This window comes from Bos mutus, chromosome 10 (assembly GCF_027580195.1).
Source record: "Bos mutus isolate GX-2022 chromosome 10, NWIPB_WYAK_1.1, whole genome shotgun sequence".
NCBI classification, from domain to species: domain Eukaryota; kingdom Metazoa; phylum Chordata; class Mammalia; order Artiodactyla; family Bovidae; genus Bos; species Bos mutus.
In genome coordinates this window covers 80,403,764-80,425,384 of record NC_091626.1, presented here as the reverse complement: position 1 = coordinate 80,425,384, position 21,621 = coordinate 80,403,764, and the positions used below count along the sequence as shown (strand labels likewise).

At 38.5% G+C, this 21,621-nt stretch overlaps 1 protein-coding gene and 2 pseudogenes across 1 annotated transcript; all 3 read left to right on the top strand.

Annotated features, from left to right (window-relative positions):
- The first annotated feature begins 2,011 nt into the window (after positions 1-2,011).
- LOC102284267 (olfactory receptor 4F15-like) lies at positions 2,012-2,946 on the top strand (annotated as a pseudogene).
- A 1,997-nt stretch (positions 2,947-4,943) lies between these two features.
- Positions 4,944-10,036, top strand: LOC102283988 (zinc finger protein 805-like; annotated as a pseudogene).
- Positions 10,037-15,895: 5,859 nt separating this feature from the next.
- LOC102283717 (olfactory receptor 4F15-like) lies at positions 15,896-16,835 on the top strand. The gene is given in 2 exon segments (XM_014476940.2): positions 15,896-16,543; positions 16,545-16,835. Coding segments are annotated over 2 exon segments (939 nt in total).
- Positions 16,836-21,621: the final 4,786 nt, after the last annotated feature.

The window sequence follows — 21,621 nt, the reverse complement described above, 5'->3', positions numbered from 1 at the left end:
AATGGCCATATTTATTTTGGCACCGATCTTATCAACTTCCCCTTTCTGTATATCTTTTCATAACTTATCTCTTTTTAATATACTTCTATTTTTTCTCTTTACATTGGATAATGAATGGATTCAAATATGTCTTATAGATAGACATCTATAATCATTCTGTTTATATGAAGTGATGATAGATACTCTCCTGTATTTAAAATTTGTTGGTAGCAGTTTCAGTTCAGTTCAGTTGTTCAGTCGTGTCCGACTCTTTGTGACCCCATGAATCGCAGCACACCAGGCCTCCCTGTCCATCACCAACTCCCGGAGTTCACTGAGACTCACATCCATCGAGTCGGTGATGCCATCCAGCCATCTCATCCTCTGTCGTCCCCTTCTCCTCCTGCCCCCAGTCACCCCCAGCATCAGAGTCTTTTCCAATGTGTCAACTCTTCGCATGAGGTGGTCAAAGTACTGGAGTTCCAGCTTTAGCATCATTCCTTCCAAAGAACACCCAGGGCTGATCTCCTTCAGAATGGACTGGTTGGATCTCCTTGCAGTCCAAGGGACTCTCAAGAGTCTTCTCCAACACCACAGTTCAAAAGCATCAGTTCTTCGGTGCTCAGCTTTCTTCACAGTCCAACTCTCACATCCATACGTGACCACTGGAAAAACCATAGCCTTGACTAGACGGACCTTTGTTGGCAAAGTAATGTCTCTGCTTTTCAATATGCTATCTAGGTTGGTCATAACTTTCCTTCCAAGGAGTAAGCGTCTTTTAATTTCATGGCTGCAGTCACCATCTGCAGTGATTTTGGAGCCCCCCAAAATAAAGTCTGACACTGTTTCCACTGTTTCCCCATCTATTTCCCATGAACTGATGGGACTGGATGCCATGATCCTCGTTTTCTGAATGTTGAGCCTTAAGCCAACTTTTTCACTCTCCACTTTCACCTTCATCAAGAGGCTTTTGAGTTCCTCTTCACTTTCTGCCATAAGGGTGGTGTCATCTGCATATCTGAGGTTATTGATATTTCTCCTGGCAATCTTGATTCCAGCTTATGTTTCTTCCAGTCCAGCGTTTCTCATGATGTACTCTGCATAAAAGTCAAATGGCATTTTAGCAAAACAAAGCTTCAAATACTTGAAGACAAGCTGTCATGACCTTTATGGTCTGTAGTTTTTACATTTTCTTAGCTTATTATGACTAAATATTTTGTTTCAGTGAAGACATCATTACTTCTCAGTTTCATATTTGAATTGCCAGTCATTAATCCTATAACACAGTGCTCAAAGGACAAAATCTCTCTCAATCCTAATAAAATACTGAAAAATCCTCTTTTTGAGTCCTTTTGAAAATCCTTCTTTGCAGTTTGGAGTTTCCCTTGATTTAAAGTGTGTTGTAATTCTCCAAGTGTCAGAAACAATCAGAGAAGTAAAACTTTTAATTTCATGCTACCATTCTACATGCAACATTCATGCCCTCATTAGTTGGTAACTATTCTATGTGTGATTAATGCCTGAGATTTCTTAAGTGTAAAAGAAAAGTAAGAAGTAAAAGAAAAATAGAGATTACATTCTCCTAGAGTGTGTGTGAACAATTATGATTTGCTTGAACACTTCAAATATACCTGATTATTCATGATATGTAAGCTGTTATGTTAAATAAATATGAATAACATGGAAGAAGTCAGAATTATTGCACAATAAGCTTGGTAAAGTAGCTCTCTGCTAGGAATATGTTACTCATTGTTCCTAATTCCTCCACCGTACTTGCCATGTTTCTACATAATTTCTTTCTTTGTTGCCCTGGCCTAACTTTTGATTATCTCATTTCTTCTATTCACTTACCATCATTCTTTCAGCTCCCCTATCTGTAAGTCTTCTCACTTCATATTTTGGCATTTACAATATGTTTTCTGCAGATTCATTGATGAACAAATAATGTATTAATTTTGGTATTCACATTTCTCATTTCTTTCTTATTTTCTACCTTCAGACTATTTCAGCTTCTTCTCTACTGATTGAGTCAATGGATGGAGTAAATGACTCTATGGTATCTGAATTTGTACTAATCAGACTTTCAAATTCATGGAAAATGCATTTTTTTTTTCTTCTTTTGGTTCTTCTTTGTGTTCTACATAGGAATCATCCTGGGAAACTTCTTTGTTGTGTTCACAGTAATTATTGACTCGCATTTACACTCCCCTATGTACTTCCTGTTGGCCAACCTCTCTATTCTTGGTCTAGGTCTTTCCTCTACCACAGTACCCAAAATGATCTCTGATCTTTTCACTAACTGCAACATCATTTCTTTTCCAAAATGTATGACACAGATATTTTTCATTCATGTCATGGGTGGAGTTGAGATGCTGCTGCTCATAGCCATGGCATTTGACAGGTATACTGCAATCTGTAAGCCTATCCACTACCTGACAATTATGAGCACCAAAATGTGTGTTTCCTTTGTAGTGGTTGCCTGCATAGTGGGGATAATCCATGCTGTATCTTAGTTTTGTTTTTGTCATAAACTTGCCTTTTTGTGATCCCAATAAAGTACACAGTTTTTATTATGATTTGCCTCGGGTCATCAAACTTGCTTGTGTAGACACTTACAAGCTAGAGTTTGTAATTATTGTTAATAGTGACTTTATTTCCATGGCTACCTTCTTCTCTTTAATTATATCCTACATTTTCATTTTGGTCACGGTCTGGAAACCTTCAGGAGACTTATCCAAAGCATTTGTCACACTGTCAGCTCACATCACTGTAGTAATTTTGTTTTTTACGCCATATATGTTTCTCTCTGTGTGGCCTTTCCCTGCAACATCACCGGATTTGTTTATTGCTGTCTTTGCCATCACCCCTGTCTTGAATCCTGCCATTTATACATTATGAAACAAAGATATGAGAATTGCCACGAGAAGACTGGGCAAACGGATTGTAGGCTCTAGTGGGATCTTATAATGAATGGAGCAAATCTAGAATACAAGATACTTTAGGCTCACCAAAAACACTGAAAGTCATGTGACTATCATCATTACTACGCTAAGAATTACTATTTTGAATGATAGTTCAACAAAGGTACACCTGTAGAATCTGATGTGTCAAATCAGAGTTGACTTTATTTTGCCAATTACAGGGAATAAATTGACTTCATCTACTTTCATGGAGAAGAGAGAACTGAGCTGATTTCCAGGTGTAAACTTAACATTCAAATACCATTTTCTGTGTGACATTTCTTGCATCTTTCTTTACTAGGTGTGATTACTGTCAATTACAAATAAATATCTCAAAAAGTGCTAGAAATTTCTCATAGCAAAATAATGGATTAAATAGATAAAATGTAAGTTTAATTATGGGGAAACAATGGAAACAGCGACAGGAGTTGTGATTGACAGGGAAGCCTGGCATGCTGCAGTCCATGGGATCACAAAGAGTTGGACACAACTGAGCGACTGAACTTAACTGAAGTTTAATTATAAATAAAGTATATTTTTTAATTTTTTATCTCAATTTTAGTTTGATTTAAAATAAGAATAAAATCAGCATGTATTTCCTATGTTAGCCTTGAACTCAACACTTGACTATACTTTGAGCTTTTTTAGTTTAGGATACTATTTCAGTTTTGAGTTTAGACTTGAATGAGATTTGAATGACTGCAGGTAGAAAATTTTTTTAACACTATCAATACTTTAGATAAATACAGACCAAAGATTTTTGGACTCTTACTTTTCTGTCATTCTGAAAATGAATGTCTTCTAATATTCAATCAGCCTGCTGCTACTCCTGCTGCTAAGTCGCTTCAGTCATGTCCGACTCTGTGCGAACCCATAGATGGCCTCCTACCAGGCTCCTCTGTCCCTGGGATTCTCCAGGCAAGAACACTGGAGTGGGTTGCCATTTCCTTCTCCAATATTCAATCAGCCTAGTTTATTCTTTTTAAAAAGCATAGACATAATAGCTGTTTCACAAGATACTAATCACCCAAAGATGGCATTTAGAGGTCCTGGTTTCCTTGAATATGTTTTCTTATCTATCAGACTATCCCCTCTCACAAGAGTTTATGTATCTCAGTTTGATAGCCTTGGATAAATGGAAAGCCAAAAATGTTGAGGCATAATCAATTTAAATGAGGATTTCTACATCTGGAATATAAAGGTTTTGTTGAAGATACATATAACTTTTTTTTTTTCATTTGCTTCTATTGTTCTGAAAATAAAATCTGCTCAATTAAAAGAATCGAAAGCTTATTTTTTGTCCTGTGTTTTTTCAGAAATCTACAATTACATCTCTGACTTTCTCTGTATAAATAAATCAACAATACTTCTTTTTAATTTTTTTATTCATCTGGACAGGAATTTTTTTTTACTTAATTATTGCTGACAACTCCTTCCTTTAAATACTCTACTGGGCCTCTGAAACACTACAATCTCCTGGTGTTCTCGTACACCTTGGGTAATTCCTTCCCAGTATCTGTTTGTTGCATTTCCCTCATTTGCCCAACCAACAAACTTAGGATTCCTCAGAATTGCATCTTTGGCCTATTCTCACTTTGTATTCTGTCCCTAGATGACATCCATTCCCACAGTTTTCATTACTATGCCTAGCTTTTAGCTTGAGGCTCTCAAAGCCAGGTTACTAGTTCTTAAGTTCCTAATCCACAAATCTATCTTCTTACTTGGATGCTTCACAGACAATGCCCACTCAGCAGGTCTACAACTAACATGTCTCCTTTTCCTCACACCCCTTCTTTCAAAGTCACAGCAAATGGGTCAAACACCCAGTTGCTCAACTCAAAATTTGGTGTAATAATAGACTGTCTATAAAAGAGACATGTGGACTCACTTATAGAAGAAGGCAAAGTGGTTTAAGAGGCTTTACAAATAGCTGAGGAAAGAAGAGAATCAAAAGTCAAGACAGAAAGGCAAAGATATACTCAACTGAATGCAGAGGTCCAGAGAATGGCAAGGAGAGATAAGAAGGCCTTCTTAAGTGAAGATTGCAAAGAAATAGAGGAAAACTATAGAATGGTAAAGAGTAGAGATCTCTGTAAGGAAATTGGATTATCAAGGGGAACATTTCATGAAAGGATGTATACAATAAAGGACAGAAACAGTAAGGACTTAACATAAGCAGAAGAGATTAAGAAGAGGTGGCAAGTATAAACAGAAAAACTAGACAAGAAAGATCTTAATGACCCAGATAAGTATGAAGATGTGGTCACCTACAGCCAGACATCCTAGAGTATAAAGTCAAGTGGGCCTTGGGAAGCATTATTATGAACAAAGCTAGTGGAGGTGATAGAATTCCAGCTAAGCTATTTCAAATCCTAAAAGATGATGATGTTAAAGTGCTGCATTCAATATGCCAGCCAGTTTGGAAAACTCAGTAGTGGACATAGGGCTGGAAAAGGTCAGTTTTCATTCTAATATCAAAGAAGGGAAATGCCAAAGAATGTTCAAACTACCATACAATTGCACTCATATCACATGCTAGCAAAGTAACGCTCAAAATCTTTCAAGCTAGACTTCAGCATTATGTGAACTGAGATGCACAAGCTGGGTTTTGAAGAGACAGAGGAACCAAAAATCAAATTGCCAATATTTCTTGGATCATGGAAAAATCAAGGGAGTTCCAGAAAAGCATCTACTTCTGCTTCATTAACCAAAGCCTTGGACTCTGTGGATCACAACAAACTGAAAAATTGTTAAAGAGATATAGAGTACCAGACCACCTTACCTGTCTCCTGAGGAACCTATATGAAGGTCAAGAAACAAGTCTTAAAACCAGACATTGAACAATGAACTGGTCCCAAATTGGGATAGGAGTATAAAGTCACCTTTTGGTCCCAAATTGGGACAAGACTGTATATTGTCATCCTACTTATTTGACTTACATTCAGAATAAATCATGTGAAATACCAGGCTGGGTGAATCACAAGCTGGAATAAAGATTGCCAGGAGAAATATCAACAACCTCAGATATACAGATGATACACTCTTATGACAGAAAGTGAAAAGGAAGTGAAGACCCTCTTGATGAGGGTGAAAGAGGAGAGTGAAAAAGTTGGTGTAAAACTCAACATTCAAAAGACTAAGATCATGGCATCCAGTCCCATCACTTCATGGCAAACAAAAGGGGGAAAAGTGGAAGCAGTAACAGATTTTATTTTCTTGGGGTCAAAAAACACTATGGACAGAGACTGCAAACATGAAATTAAAAGATGCTTGCTTCTTGGAAGAAAAGCTATGACAAACATCAGTTCAGTTCAGTTCAGTTCAGTCACTCAGGCGTGTCCGTTTTGTGACCCCAGTTCACCAACTCCTGGAGTTCACTCATGTCCATCGAGTCAGTGATGCCATCCAACCATCTCATTGTGTGACCCCATGAACCAATCCCTCCCAGCATCAGGGTCTTTTCCAATGAGTCAACTCCCTGTCCATCACCAACTCCTGGAGTTCACTTTAAACTCTGGTGTCCATCGAGATGGACTGGCTGATGCCATCCAACCATCTCATCCTCTGTCAAAAGCATCAATTTTCCTCCTGCCACCAATCCCATCCCAGCATCAGGGTCTTTTTAACAATGAGTCAAAGTCTTGCTTTTAATACATGAGGTGGCCAAAGTAAGCATTGGAGTTTCAGCTTTCACCATCTGGTGTCCTTTAAATGGACTGACTGGATCTCCTTGCAGTCCAAGGGGGACCAGATGCCAGATCTCTTCTCCAGCACCACAGTTCAAAAGCATCAATTCTTTGGCGCTTTCAGCTTCATCAAGACAGTCCAACTTCACATCCATAAGGGTGGTGCCATCTGCATATCTGAGGTTAATGATATTTTTCCTGACAATCTTGATTCCAGCGTGTGCTTCTTCCAGCCAGGCATTTCTCATGATGTACTCTGCATAGAAGTTAAATAAGCAGGGTGACAATATACAACCTTGACATACTCCTTTTCCTATTTGGAACCAGTCTGTTGTTCCATGTCCAGTTCTAACTGTTGCTTCCTGGCCTGCATACAGGTTTCTCAAGAGACAGGTCGGGGGATCTGGTATTCCCATGTCCTTCAGAATTTTCCAGTTTATTGTGATCCACAAAGTCAAAGGCTTTGGCATAGTTAATAACGCAGAAATAGATGTTTTTCTGGAACTCTCTTGCTTTTTTGATGATCCAGCGGATGTTGGCAATTTGATCTCTGGTTCCTCTTCCTTTTCTAAAACCAGCTTGAACATCTGGAAGTTCACAGTTCACATATTGCTTGCTGAAGCCTGGCTTGGAGAATTTGAGCATTACTTTACTAGTGTGTGAGATGAGTGCAATTATATGGTAGTTTGAGCATTCTTTGGCATTGCCTTTCTTTGGGATTGGAATGAAAACTGACCTTTTCCAGTCCTGTGGCCACTGCTGAGTTTTCCAAATTTGCTGGCATATTGAGTGCAGCACTTTCACAGCATCATCTTTCAGCATTTGAAAGAGCTCAACTGGAATTCCATCACCTCCACTAGCTTTGTTCGTAGTGATTCTTCCTAAGGCCCACTTGACTTCACATTCCAGGATGTCTGGCTCTAGGTGAGTGATCACACCATCGTGATTATCTGGGTCATGAAGATCTTTTTTGTACAGTTCTTCTGTGTATTTTTGCCACCTCTTCTCAATATCTTCTGCTTCTATTAGGTCCATACCATTTTTGTCCTTTATCGAGCCCATCTTTGCATGAAATGTTCCCTTGTTATCTCTAATTTTCTGGATGTGATCTCTAGTCTTTGCCATTCTGTTATTTTCCTCTATTTATTTGCATTGACTGCAGAGAAAGGCTTTCTTATCTCTCCTTGCTATTCTTTGGAACTCTGCATTCAGATGTTATATCTCTCCTTTTCTCCTTTGCTTTTCACTTCTCTTTTTTTCACAGCTATTTGTAAGGCCTCCCCAGACAGCCATTTTGCTTTTTTGCATTTCTTTTCCATAGGGATGGTCTTACCTTTGTCTCCTGTACAATGTCACAAATCTCCATCCATAGTTCATCAGGTACTCTGTTTATCAAATCTAGTCCCTTAAATCTATTTCTCACTTTCTCTGTATAATCATAAGTGATTTGATTTAGGTCATACCCGAATGGTCTAGTGGTTTTCCCTACTTTCTGCAATTTAAGTCTGAATTTGGCAACAAGGAGTTCATGATCTGAGCCACAGTCAGCTCCCAGTCTTGTTTTGGCTGACTGTATAGAGCTTCTCCATCTTTGGCTACAAAGAATATAACCAATCTGATCTTGGTGTTGACCATCTGGTGTTGTCCATGTGTAGAGTCTTCTCTTGTGTTATTGTAAGAGGGTGTTTGCTATGACCAGTGCATTATCTTGGCAAAACTTTGTTAGGCTTTGCCTTTCTTCATTTTTTATTCCAAGGCCAAATTTACCTGTTACTCCAGGTGTTTCCTGACTTCCTACTTTTGCATTCCAGGCCCCTATAATGAAAAGTACATATTTTTGGGGTGTTAGTTCTAAAAGGTCTTGTAGATGTTCATAGACCATTCAACTTCAGCTTCTTCAGCATTACTGGTTGGGGCATAGGCTTGGATCACTGTGACAAACATTGACAGTGTTTTAAAAAGTAGAGACCTCACTGCCAACAAAGGTCCATATAGTCAAAACTATGGTTTTTCCAGTAGTCATGTATAGATGTGTGAGTTGGATCATGAAGAAGGCTGACCACCAAAGAAATTGTGTTTTTGAACTGTGGTGCTGGAGAAGGCACTTGAGTGTCACTTGGATGGCAAGGAGATCAACCGGTCAATCCTAAAGAAAATCAACATTGAATATTCATTAAAACAACTTCTGATGAAGTTGAAGCTCCAGTACTTTCACCACCTGATACGAAGAGCTGATTCATTGGAAAAGACCATGATGCTAGGAAAAAGTGAAGACAAAAGAAGGGGGAAACAGAGGATGAGATGATTAGATAGCATTACCAACTCAAAAGACATGAATTTGAGCAGACATCAGGCACTAATGGAGGGCAGAGGAACCTGATGTGCTACAGGCCATGGGGATGCAGTCAGACACGACTTAGTTACTGAACAACAGCCTTGTAATCCACAGTGGATTAGTCCAGGATTCCCCCCACAGACAAAAAATCTGAAGATGCTCAAATTCCTTATACAAAGTCATATAGTTGTATAAGGTATTTGCATACAACCAACACAAGTGTGGGAAGGCCTTCTGAGACAAGAAAAGTTTCATATGACACCACATCATCCACATAGGAGAGAAGCCCTTCAGGTGCATGGAATGTGGGAAAGCCTTCCACCACAGGTCACAGCTCATGATGCACCAGCGGATCCACACCAGGGAGAAGCACGTGTGGGAAGGGCTTCTGTGACAGCACCAGACTCATTCAACACTCCATCACCCATACCGGGGAGAGGCCCTACAAGTGCCTCAAGGGTGGGAAGGTCTTCTACCACAAGCCATACCTCAACAAGCACCAGAGGATCCACAAAGGGCAGAAGCCCTATGTATGCACTGAGTGGGGAAAGGCCTTCATCTACTGCTCCACTTTTATCTCACATATAAGGGCCCACACTGGAGAGAAACCCTATGAATGCAAAGAATGTGGAACGGCCTTTAGCAATCGGTCAGGCCTCAGCTGGCACTTCACCATCCACAGTGAAGAGAAGCCCTACAAGGGCACAAAGTGTGGGAAAGCCTTCAACCACAAGTCATACCTCACCAGCCACCAGCAGATTCACAGTGGAGAGAAGCCCTACAAATGCATGGAGTGTGGGAAGATCTTCTGGTAGAGCACAAGCCTCATTCAATACTCCATCATCCACCAGAGAGAAGTCCTATGAGTGAAGTGAGTGTGGAAAGGCCTTCAGTCACAGCTCATCCCTTACTGAGAATCAAAGGGTTCATAATGGGGGAAACCCTGTCAATGTAACAGATGTGGGATGACTCTGCACACTTATGTAGTTCCACACTTAAGAGTTCAACCTCTAAGAACTCCTTCTGGGGAGAGACTTCTGCATGTAACCCCTGAGGAAAATCTGAGGAAGGAATAGCTTACTCAGAATCTGATCATTCATATCCAGAAGAAATCCCCTCATTTTTCTTCCCTGTGAAAAAACCTATTGCAGGATATCAGTTTTCATCCAAAGAGTCATGTTAGAAATGGACTCAGCCTAGAAACTTATTCTATATCTGAAAATTCACACAGAAGAGTGGCCCAATCTTTATTGTGCACTTAGCAGAGAATTCAGGCACATCTTCCTCCTCAGTTTACACTGCAAAATGATCTCAGGGACACTTAAACAAAAGAGGGGGAGACATGAGAGAGAAAAGAGAGAAATACAAACACAGCTTTCATATTTCCATGATAAGCCTATGGCATTTGTCATCCCTTAGTTTAGTTGAGGTAAGAGGAGCATTGTTGAAGAGATCAGAGGACCTCATTCCTTTTATTTATCTTGTATATACATGCATTGCAGTCCATTGCCAGGAGAGTTAAACAGTTGAGGGTACATCTCAAAAGATTTACTGAAAGCCACCTTTGCTTCCTAGTAGCTCAGATGGTAAAGGATTCGCCTGCAATGCAGGAGATCAGGGTTCTGTCCCTGGGTCAGGAAGATCCTCTGGAGCAGGAAATGACAAGTCACTCCAGTATTCTTGCCTGGAGAATTTCATGGACAGAGGAGCCTAGTGGGCTACAGTCCCTGGGGTTTCAAGAGTCAGACACAACTGAGCAACTAACACACACACTATACACATTCTTCCTTATGCTTGAAATCTTCTAGACTATTTATAATATCTAATAGAATATAAATGCTATGTAAAAATATGCCAGCATGTGGCAAATTAAAATTTTGCTTAATGGAACTTTCTGGAATGTTTTCCAATATTTTTGATCTGTAGTTGGTTGAACCCTCACATATGGAACTAGAGATATGGAGGGCCAGCTGTATGTACCACAATTTCTTTATCTACCCATCTATCAGTGGGCACTTAAGTTGTTTCCATATATTGACTATCGTGAAAACTTCTGCTACGCACATGAAGGTGCAGATATCGCTTTCATTAGTGTTTTTGTTTCTTCTGGTTTTGATTTATCATTGTATATAAAATCATATATGGATTATATGATAGTTTTAATTTTTAGGAACCTCTATAGAGGTTGCACTAATTTGCATTCCCACAAAACAGTACACATGGGTTCCCTTTTCTTCAAATTCATGTCATCACTTTTTTATTTCATATCTTTATGATAATAGCCATTCTGACAGATGAGAGGTGATACCATTGTGGTTCTGATTCACATTTCCTTAGTGATGGTTAACATCTTTTCATGTATCTGTTGGACAACAATATGTCAGTTAATAGACGAAAATCACTAAATGGGAATAAATCAGAAATGGTTATCAGAATATGCCCCATTCATAAAGCCTAAGGCTTGTCTCTTGAAAAAAAAAAAAACTGATAAATGAACCTCATTCTCTCCCGGTCAATGAACGAGAGTGTCAGGAAGAATTGTGAACGACTTCTTACCCTTCCCCACCTCAGTAACTGTAAGTGAGTTTGTGGTTCCACATTTTCTGTTCCAAATGGTACTTATTTCTTAGCCATCCAGCACATTATCTCTCTCAATATAAAGGAGATATTCTTACGTCTTCTTTTTTTTCTTACTTCTCATCACCAAGTAACTCTTCTGATATTTTTTCTCGTGAGAAAATTAAGATGACTTGTAGACCTGGTTCCCAGGAGAAATCAATAAAACACTGGTTACTAGGGACCTCAGAATATCAATGGATCCCCCAAACCTAGTGCTACTAATTAAGTATAATCTCACTGGGAAAAAAAAAAAAACATATATTTTTGTCCTAGAGGTGATTATACTACAAAGCAGAAATCAAAATTATTGTGTTTCAACAAATGCATCCTAGAAAAGAAGAGGTAGGTCATAAAAATTTACCTAATACTGAACCATATCACAGCAATCTCATATTTCTCTAGCACTTTCTTTCTTTTCTCCATTTCCAATTATTCCCAATCCTTTTGACACCATTCTTCACTAGATTATATTATGCCTGAAGAAGGGACCAATATTTATGATGGCTGTCTTTGGTGAGTTAGTATCTCAAGGTTCCTGCATCTCTCACCATCTTCTTCGTCATCTTATAAGATGAAGTCCCCACATTTCCCGTTGTGGAGACTGAATATGCCCATATCTTGCCCATTCCACTCCCATCCATGCTTCAAACAGATTACCATTTGAAGTGACTATTTGCCCTCATATGAAAATGATTGGATTCAGTTAGTTCCCTCCATGTGGCATATTTGATAAACCCCTCAATGATATTAGTGATGAGTGGATCAAGAATTAAAGAGAGAATGATAAGAATGAACATGGCTTAATAGAACTTGCGTCCATTAGTTCTGTAAGTATTCTATAACCAGTGAGCTAAGGTGGTTAAGGGTAAAAATTAAAAGAAAAAAATAATGAATATGGTATATCAGTGAAGAACTGAGTTTTGAACAGCTTTCCTTCTGTGTGTTCTCAATCTTAAGGTGGTTATAATTTCTCTTGGCTCCTTAGAGGAGAGGGAATTTTTAATCACGAAAGTCAGATTACCTACATTCCATCTGATTTTTTGCTTGAAAAAAATATTTTGAAAAGGTTTCCATGTTCTAAATGTTAGAGCCAAAATATCCAACAGAGATAGCAACCAACTTTTATGAGACTCTGCATCCGGAGAAGTTCTGAGTCTTTAATGCTTTCTAAGAAAGCAAAACAGGACTTCCCTGGTGGCTCAGATGGAAGAAAGCAAAAGAAATAAATATTTTAAACTTGTTTGGATATACTCTTCCCTCTAAGCAAGAACTCAGTATTTCAGAATTAACTAGCTAAATGTTACCAATTCCTGATAAGTTTTAAACAGATTAATCAGTACACATAGTGTATGTAAAGTTATAAGAAAGTTTGATTTCACTATGCAATATGCCTTTTTACCTTTTCTTTTTAGACATATTTCTTCACTCAATCTTATCTGTTTTGGAAAATATAAGGGACTATTGGAAAGAATAAAATTCAATTGACAAACAAAAGTGGGAGAGCTATTAGTGCTTTCCCACTGTTTTCAGTGTATGACTTATCTATTCCAAATAATGAACAAACCAGGATTCTATAGAATGTCACATATATTAACATTTCTCTAGAGAAGGAAGCATGTACATATCTGGTCCAAATCTGACATAGAACATCCAGAGTTTTCTTCATGTACTTCCAGTAATTGTCATTCACCAACCAAGAAATGGTGGTTTAACCAAGGCTAATAAAACTATTGAACTAGTGCCAAAAATCCTAATACTACTCTAACCACCACATATATGCATACTTCACTACCTCCATAAATCTCAGTGTTCTTCTTTTTCATTTTCTTGGCCCTCTTTCTCCCCTGTTTCTCTCCTTTCATTTTCATTTTTTATCACAAATATGTGGTCAGTTTAGAAAAATATAAAATACAGATATTTAAATTTTTAATATTAAAATTACCTGAAGTGTCATTATCCAAAGTTATCTTCTTGAGATGTTATTGTATATGCAAACATATTTTTGTAATGTATAATATTAATAGCACATCATATAAGACAATCATTTGTAACCACTTTTTGTCAATAATTTAGTGGGCATGACAAAAAAATAATTTTACATCATTTATAATGGCCATATTCATTTTGGTACCAATCTTATCAATTTCCTGTTTCTGTATGCCTTTTCATAGCTTCAGTTCGGTTCAGTTGTTCAGTCATGTCCAGCTCTTTGTGACCCCATGGACTGCAGCACTCCAGGCCTCCCTGTCCATCACTAACTCCCAGAGTTTACTCAAGCTCATGTCCATTGAGTCAGTGATGCCATACAACCATCTCATCCTCTGTAGCTCCCTTCTCCTGCCTTCAATCTTTCCCACCATCAGGGTCTTTCTTAATGAGTCAGTTCTTTGCATCAGGTGGCCAAAGTATTGGGAGTTTCAGTTGCAGCATAAGTCCTTCCAATGAATATTTAGGACTGATTTCCTTTAGGATGGACTGGTTGGATCTCCTTGTAGTCCAAAGGACTCTCAACAGTCTTCTCCAACACCACAGTTCAAAAGCATCATTTATTTGGCACTCAGCTTCCTTATAGTCCAACTCTTACATCCATACATGACTACTGGGAAAACCGTAGCTTTGACTAGACAGACCTTTGTTGGCAAAGTAATGTCTCTGCTTTTTAATATGCTGTCTAGGTTGTTCATAATTTTTCTTCCAAGGAGCAAACGTCTTTTAATTTCATGGCTGCAGTCACCATCTTCAGTGATTTTGAAGCAAAAAAAAAAAAAAAAAGAATCAGTCACTGTTTCCCCTGTTTCATAGCTTATCTCCTTTAATATACTTTTATTCTGTCTCTTTGTATTGGATAATGAATGGATTTAAATACGTGTTATACATGATCTCATCAATGTTTACATTTGTAGTGATAATAGATACTTTCTATTAAAAATTTGTTGGTAGCAGTTTCATTCACCTTCAGATAACATTTTAGCAGAACTAAGCTTCAAATCGGAGAAGGCAATGGCAACCCACTCCAGTACTCTTGCCTGGAAAATCCCATGGACGGAGGAGCCTGGTAGGCTGCAGTCATGGGTTTGCTAAGAGTCGGACACGACTGAGCGACTTCACTTTCACTTTTCACTTTCATGCATTGGAGGAGGCAATGGCAACCCACTCCAGTGTTCTTGCCTGGAGAATCCCAGGAAGGGGGGACCCTGGTGGGCTGCCGTCTATGGGGTCGCACAGAGTCGGACAAAACTGAAGCGACTTAGCAGCAGCAGCAGCAGCAAGCTTCAAATACTTGAAAGACAAGCTGTTGTGACCTTCATGGTCTGCAGTTTTTTTTCATTTTCTTAGTGCATCATGACTAAATATTTTGTTTCAGTGAAGACATCATTGTTTCTCAGTTTCACATTTGAATTGCCAGTCACTACTGTCTGAGTCACCAGGGAAGACCAATCCTATAGCACAGCTCTCAAAGCACAAGATCTCTCTCAAGCTTAGCAAAGTACTCAATAGCTCTCTTTTGGGGTTTTTAGACACTCCTTCTTTGGAGTTTCCTTTGATTTAAACTGTATCTTAATTCTCCAAGTATTGTAAATTAGAGAAGTAAACCTGTTCATTTTATGCTACCATCTTAAGTGCAACATTCATGCCCTCATTTGTTGGAAACTTTTCTATGTGTGATTAACACTTGTGTGGACAAATGTGATTAAGAGTTTGAACACTTCAGATATGCTGATTATTCATGATATGGAAGATGTTATGCTAAAATATATATGAACAAGACTGAAGAAGCCAGAACTGGGCTTCCCTGGCAGATGAGACAGCAAAGAATCTGCCTGCAATACAGGACACCTAGGTTCAATGCCTGGGTTGGGAAGATTCTCTGGATGAGGGCATGACAACTCACTTCAGTATTCTTGCCTGGAGAATCCCCATGGACAGAGGAGTCTGGCGGGCTACAGTCCATAGGGTTGCAAAGAGTTGGACACAACTGAGCAACTAAGCTCAGCACAAGCTTGGTAAAGAAACTCTCTCCTAGGAAAACGTTACTCTTTATTCCTAATTCCTCCATTTTACCTGCCATATTCCCATATGATTTCTTTCCTTGTCTTTATGGTCTAAATTTTATTATCTCTTTTCTCCTATTCAATTATCTTCCTTTAACCTGCCCCTCTCTGTATTTCTTCTCACTTCGTATTTTGGCATTTACAACATGTTTTCCATATAATCATTGATGGATAAATAAGGTATTAATCTTTGGTACCCATATTTTTCAATTCTTTCTTATTTTCTACCTTCAGAATACTTCAGCTTCTTCTCTGATTGAGTCAATGGATGGAGTAAATGACTCTGTGGTATTTGAATTTGTACTAATCGGACTTTCAAATTCATGGAAAATGCATCTTTTTCTTTTTTGGTTCTTCTTTGTGTTCTACTTGGGAATTATCCTGGGAAACCTCTTCATTGTGTTCACAGTAATTATTGACTCTCATTTACACTCCCCCATGTACTTCCTGTTGGCCAATCTCTCCCTCCTTGATCTAGGTCTTTCCTCTACCACAGTACCCAAAATGATCTCTGATCTTTACACTAACTGCAAAATCATTTCTTTTCCAAAATGTATGACACAGATATTTTTCATTCATGTCATGGGTGGAGTTGAGATGGTGCTGCTCATAGCCATGGCATTTGACAGGTATACTGCAATCTGTAAGCCTCTCCACTACCTGACAATTATGAGCTCCAAAATGTGTGTTTCCTTTGTAGTGGTTGCCTGGATAGTGGGGATAATCCATGCTGTATCTCAGTTTGTTTTTGTCATAAACTTGCCTTTTTGTGGTCCCAATAAAGTAGACAGTTTTTACTGTGACTTTCCTCAGGTCATGAAACTTGCTTGTGTAGACACTTACAAGCTAGAGTTTGCAATCATTGCTAATAGTGGGTTTATATCCATGGCTACCTTCTTCTCTTTAATTATAATCCTACATTTTCATTTTGGTCACTGTCTGGAAACGTTCTTCAGGAGACTTATCTAAAGCATTTTTCACACTGTCAGCTCACATCACTGTAGTAATTTTGTTTTTTATGCCATGTATGTTTCTCTATGTGTGGCCTTTCCCTACAACATCATTGGATAAGTATTTGTTTATTGTTGACTTTGCCATCACCCCTATCTTGAATCCTACCATTTATACATTGAGAAACAAAGACATGAGAATTGCCATGAGGAGACTGGGCAAACGGATTGTAGGTTCCAGTGGGATCTCATAATGAATGGAGCAGATCTAGAGTACACGATGCTTCAAGCTCACCAAAAACAGAGTCATGTGACTATCATCATTACTATGGTTAAGAATTACTATTTCGAATGATAGTTCAACAAAGATGCACCTGTAGAAATTGATTATCAAGTTAGAGTTGACTTTATTTTGACAATCACAAGGAATAAATTGACTTCCTCTACGTTCATGGAGAAAAGAGATGAGAAAAGAAAACTAAGCTGACCTCCACGTGTAAACTTAACATTCAAAACCATTTTCTGGTGCCATTTCCTAGGACTTGCTGGGTGTAATTACTCTCAATTATAAATAAATACCTCAAAAATTGACAAATATATCTCATAGTAAGCTAATAGATTAAGAATCTAAAATGTAGGTTTGGGTAAATTATAAATAAAGTATATACTTCTAATTTTCTATTTTAATTTTATTTTAATTAACAGTAAGAATAAAATCAACTGTTATTATTTATGTTTAGCCCTGAATTCAAGACTTGACTACACCCTGAGCTTTTTCAGTTTAGGATGCCATTTCAATTTTGTTTAGATTTCAGTGATTGCATGTACAGAATTTCTTTAACACTATCAATATTTTAGATGAATTTAGATCAAATATTTTTGCACTTTTTTTTCTGCTTCTCTGTTATCCTGAATGTGAAGACCTTCTAACATTCAACTAGCTCAGTTTATTCTTTTAAAAATATGTATAATTAATAGCTGCTTCACAGCATAATAATCACCCAAGAATGTGTATTTAGAGGTCCTGGTTTCCTTGAATATGGTTTCCTGGTCTGTCAAACCACCACCCCACCACCACCACAAGCACCACACCCCCCTTCACCCCACGGCCCAATACAAGAGTTTATGTATCTGTGTTTCATAACCTTGGAATAATAGAAAGCCAAAAAGGTTGAGGCATAATCAATTTAATTGAGGATTTCTACATCTAGATTAAAGACTTCATTAAAGTTACAGGAATGTACAGTAACATCTCTGTCTCCTCTGTATAAATAAAACAATCTAATATGTCTTTTAAATTTTTTCTTTTTTTAATGTTTTTTTTTTTTTAATTTTATTTTATTTAACTTTACAATATTGTATTAGTTTTGCCATATATCAAAATGAATCTGCCACAGGTATACATGTGTTCCCCATCCTGAACCCTCCTCCCTCCTCCCTCCCCATACCATCCCTCTGGGTCATCCCAGTGCACCAGCCCCAAGCATCCTTTTTTCTTATTCATCTGGACAGGAAATTCTTTTTAACTTAATTACTGCTGATAACTCCTTCCTTCAAATACTCCACTGGGCCTCTAAATCACTATAATCTCCTGGTTTACCTCCTACCTCTTGGGTAATATCTTCCCAGCATCTGTTTGCTGAATTTCCCTCATTTGTTCAACCAACAAACTTAGGGTTCCTCAGAATTACATCTTTAGCCTGTTCTCACTTTATATTCTGTCCCTAGGTTGCATCCATTCCCATGGCTCCACCTCAAACCTCCTGTTCTTTCAAAGTCACAATAAACGGCTCAAACACTTGCCCAGTAGCTCAACCCAAAATCTGGGGTAATAATGAACTCCTCCCTCACTCTGATCCTCAATATTCAATAAATCAGCAAGTCTATTAATTCCACTTTATAAACATTTCTTATATACCTCCCCTTATTTTCTTCTACAATGTCACCATTCTTGTTGAAACCATCACATATTATTTTTTAGAATAGAATTGTAAGTCAACTATGTGGTCTTCATGCTTCAAATCTTATCCCATTATCTTCATTTCAGTAGAGAGGTTTTTAAAAATATAAATCTAACCATGTAGTTGTTTTGCTCAATGACTTTAACATAATTGTCATAGACCTTAAATTAAAACATTACCTCTCTTTCAAAGTTTATCAGGCCACCAGAGACCTGGTTCCCACCATGTCTCCTGCCCCTGAGAACAACATGCTCTTTCCCTTTAATTTCAGATTCAATTTGGTGGTTTTTTAAACTTGCCTGGAAACTTCAAACTCTTTTATCTCTGATGCTTCACACTGATGAATCATTCTGTCTGAAACACTTGTCTTTCATGATTCACCTAGTAACATCTACTTATTCTTCACACCTCAGTTTCAGCAACACTTTACCAGGGAATAATTCCCAGGACCTGGGTTCAAGAACTCTCTTCTTATTGTGTATTGTTATAGCACTCCTTATTACCACTTCTGTAACATTAGTGACACTCCTGATTTCCTATTCAATGTAAGTTTTCCTCATTACACTTAACTTCCATGAGAAAAGGAGCTGTTTAATGCTGCCATCATATTTACTGCCAAACATCAGTATCAGTAGCAACAGTATATAAAACAATCAATAAACATTTGTCATTAAATACAGAGTGAAGTCAGAATGAGAAAAACAAAAATCCTATATAAACACATACATGTGGAATTTACTGAGCATGTCCCCGCCCATCAGACAAGACCCAGTTTCCCCCACAGTCAGTCTCTCCCATCAGGAAGATTCCATGAGCCTCTTATCCTCATCCCTCAGAGGGCAGACAGAATGAAACCCATAGTCACAGAAAACTAATCAAATTGATCACATGGGCCACAGCCTTGTCTAACTCAGTCAAGTGATGAGCCATGCCTCATTTGGGTGTAGGGCCACCCAAGATGGACAGGTGATGGTGGGGAGTTCTGACACAACATGGTCCACTGAAGAAAGGAATGGCAAACCATTTCAGTTTTCTTGCCTTGAGAACCCCATGAACAGTATGAAAAGGCAAAAAGATAGGACACTGAAAGATGAACTCCCAGGTAGGTAGGTTCCTGGAGAAGAGTGGAGAAATAACTCCAGAAAGAATGAAGAGAAGGAGCCAAAGCAAACACAATGACCAGTTGTGGATGTGACTGGTGCTGGAAGTAAAGTCTGATACTGTAAAGAGCAATACTGCATGGGACCCTGGGCCAGGTCTATGAATCAAGGTAAATTAGAAGTGGTCAAACATGGATGGAAAGAGTGAACATTGACATTTTAGGAATCAGTGAACTAAACTGGACTGGAATGGGTGAATTGAATTTAGATGACCATTGTATCTACTACTATGGGCAAGAATCCCTTAAAAGAAATGGAGTAACCATCATAGTCAACAGAGGAATCCAAAATGCAATACTTGGGTGCAATTTCAAAAACAACAGAATGATTTCTGTTTGTTTCCAAGGCAAACCATTCAATATCACAATAATACAAATCTATGCCCTGACCAGTAATGCTGAATAAGCTGAAGTTGAATGGTTCTATGAAGATCTACAAGACCTTTTAGAACTAACACACAAAAAAGATGTCCTTTTCATTATAGGGGACTGGAATGCAAAAGTAGGAAGTCAAGAGATACCTGAAGTAACAGGCAAATTTGACCTTGGAGTACAAAATGAAGAATGGCAACAAAGTTTTGCCAAGAAAATGCACTGGTCATAGCAAACACCCTCTTGCAACAACACAAGAGAAGACTCTACACATGGACATCACCAGATGGTCAATACCAAAATCAGATTGATTATATTCTTTGCAGCAAAACATGGAGAAGCTCTATACAGTGAGTCAAAATAAGACCGGGAGCTGACTGTTGCTCAGATCATGAACTTCTTATTACCAAATTCAGATTGAAATTTAAGAAAGTGGAGAAAACCCCTAAACCATTCAGTTCAGTTCAGTTTAGTCTCTCAGTCGGGTCCAACTTTTTGGGACCCCATGAATCGCAGCACGCCAGGCCTCCCTGTCCATCACCAACTCCTGGAGTTCACTCAAACTCATGTCCGTCGAGTCAGTGATGCCATCCAGCCATCTCATCTTCTGCCGTCCCCTTCTCCTCCTGCCCCCAATCCCTCCCAGCATCAGAGTCTTTTCCAATGAGTCAACTCTTCACATGAGGTGGCCAAAGTACTGGAGTTTCAGCTTTAGCATCAGTCCTTCCAATAAACACCCAGGACTAATCTCCTTTAAAATGGACTGGTTGGATCTCCTTGCAGTCCAAGGGACTCTCATGAATCTTCTCCAACACCACAGTTCAAAAGCATCAATTCTTCGGCACTCAGCTTTCTTCACAGTCCAACTCTCACATCCATACATGACTACTGGAAAACCATAGCCTTGACTAGACAGACCTTTGTTGGCAAATTTATGTCTGTGCTTTTTAATATGGTATGAAGGTTGGTCATAACTTTCCTTCCAAGGAGTAAGTGTCTTTTAATTTCATGGCTGCAATCACCATCTGCAGTGATTTTGGAGCCCCCAAAAATAAATTCTGACACTGTTTCCACTGTTTTCCCATCTATTTCCATTCAGGCATGACCTAAATCAAATCCCTTATGATTATACAGTGGAAGTGAGAAATAGATTCAAGAGACTAGATCTGATATACAGAGTGCCTGATGAACTATGGACAGGGGTTCATGACATTGTACAGGAGACAGTAATCAAAATCATCCCCAAGAAAAAGAAATGCAAAAAGGCAAAATGGTTGTCTGAGAAGGGCTTACAGATAGCTGAGAGAAGAAGAGAAGCTAAAGGCAAAGGAGAAAAGGAAAGATATACCCATCTGAATGCAGAGTTCTGAAGGATAGCAAAGAGAAATACAAAAACCTTCTTCAGTGATCAATGCAAAGAAATAGAGAAAACAATAGAATGGGAAAGACTAGAGATTGCTTCAAGAAAATCAGAGATGCCAAGGGAACACTTGATGCAAAGATGGGTTCAATAAAGGACAGAAATTGTATGGACCTAAGAGAAGTAGA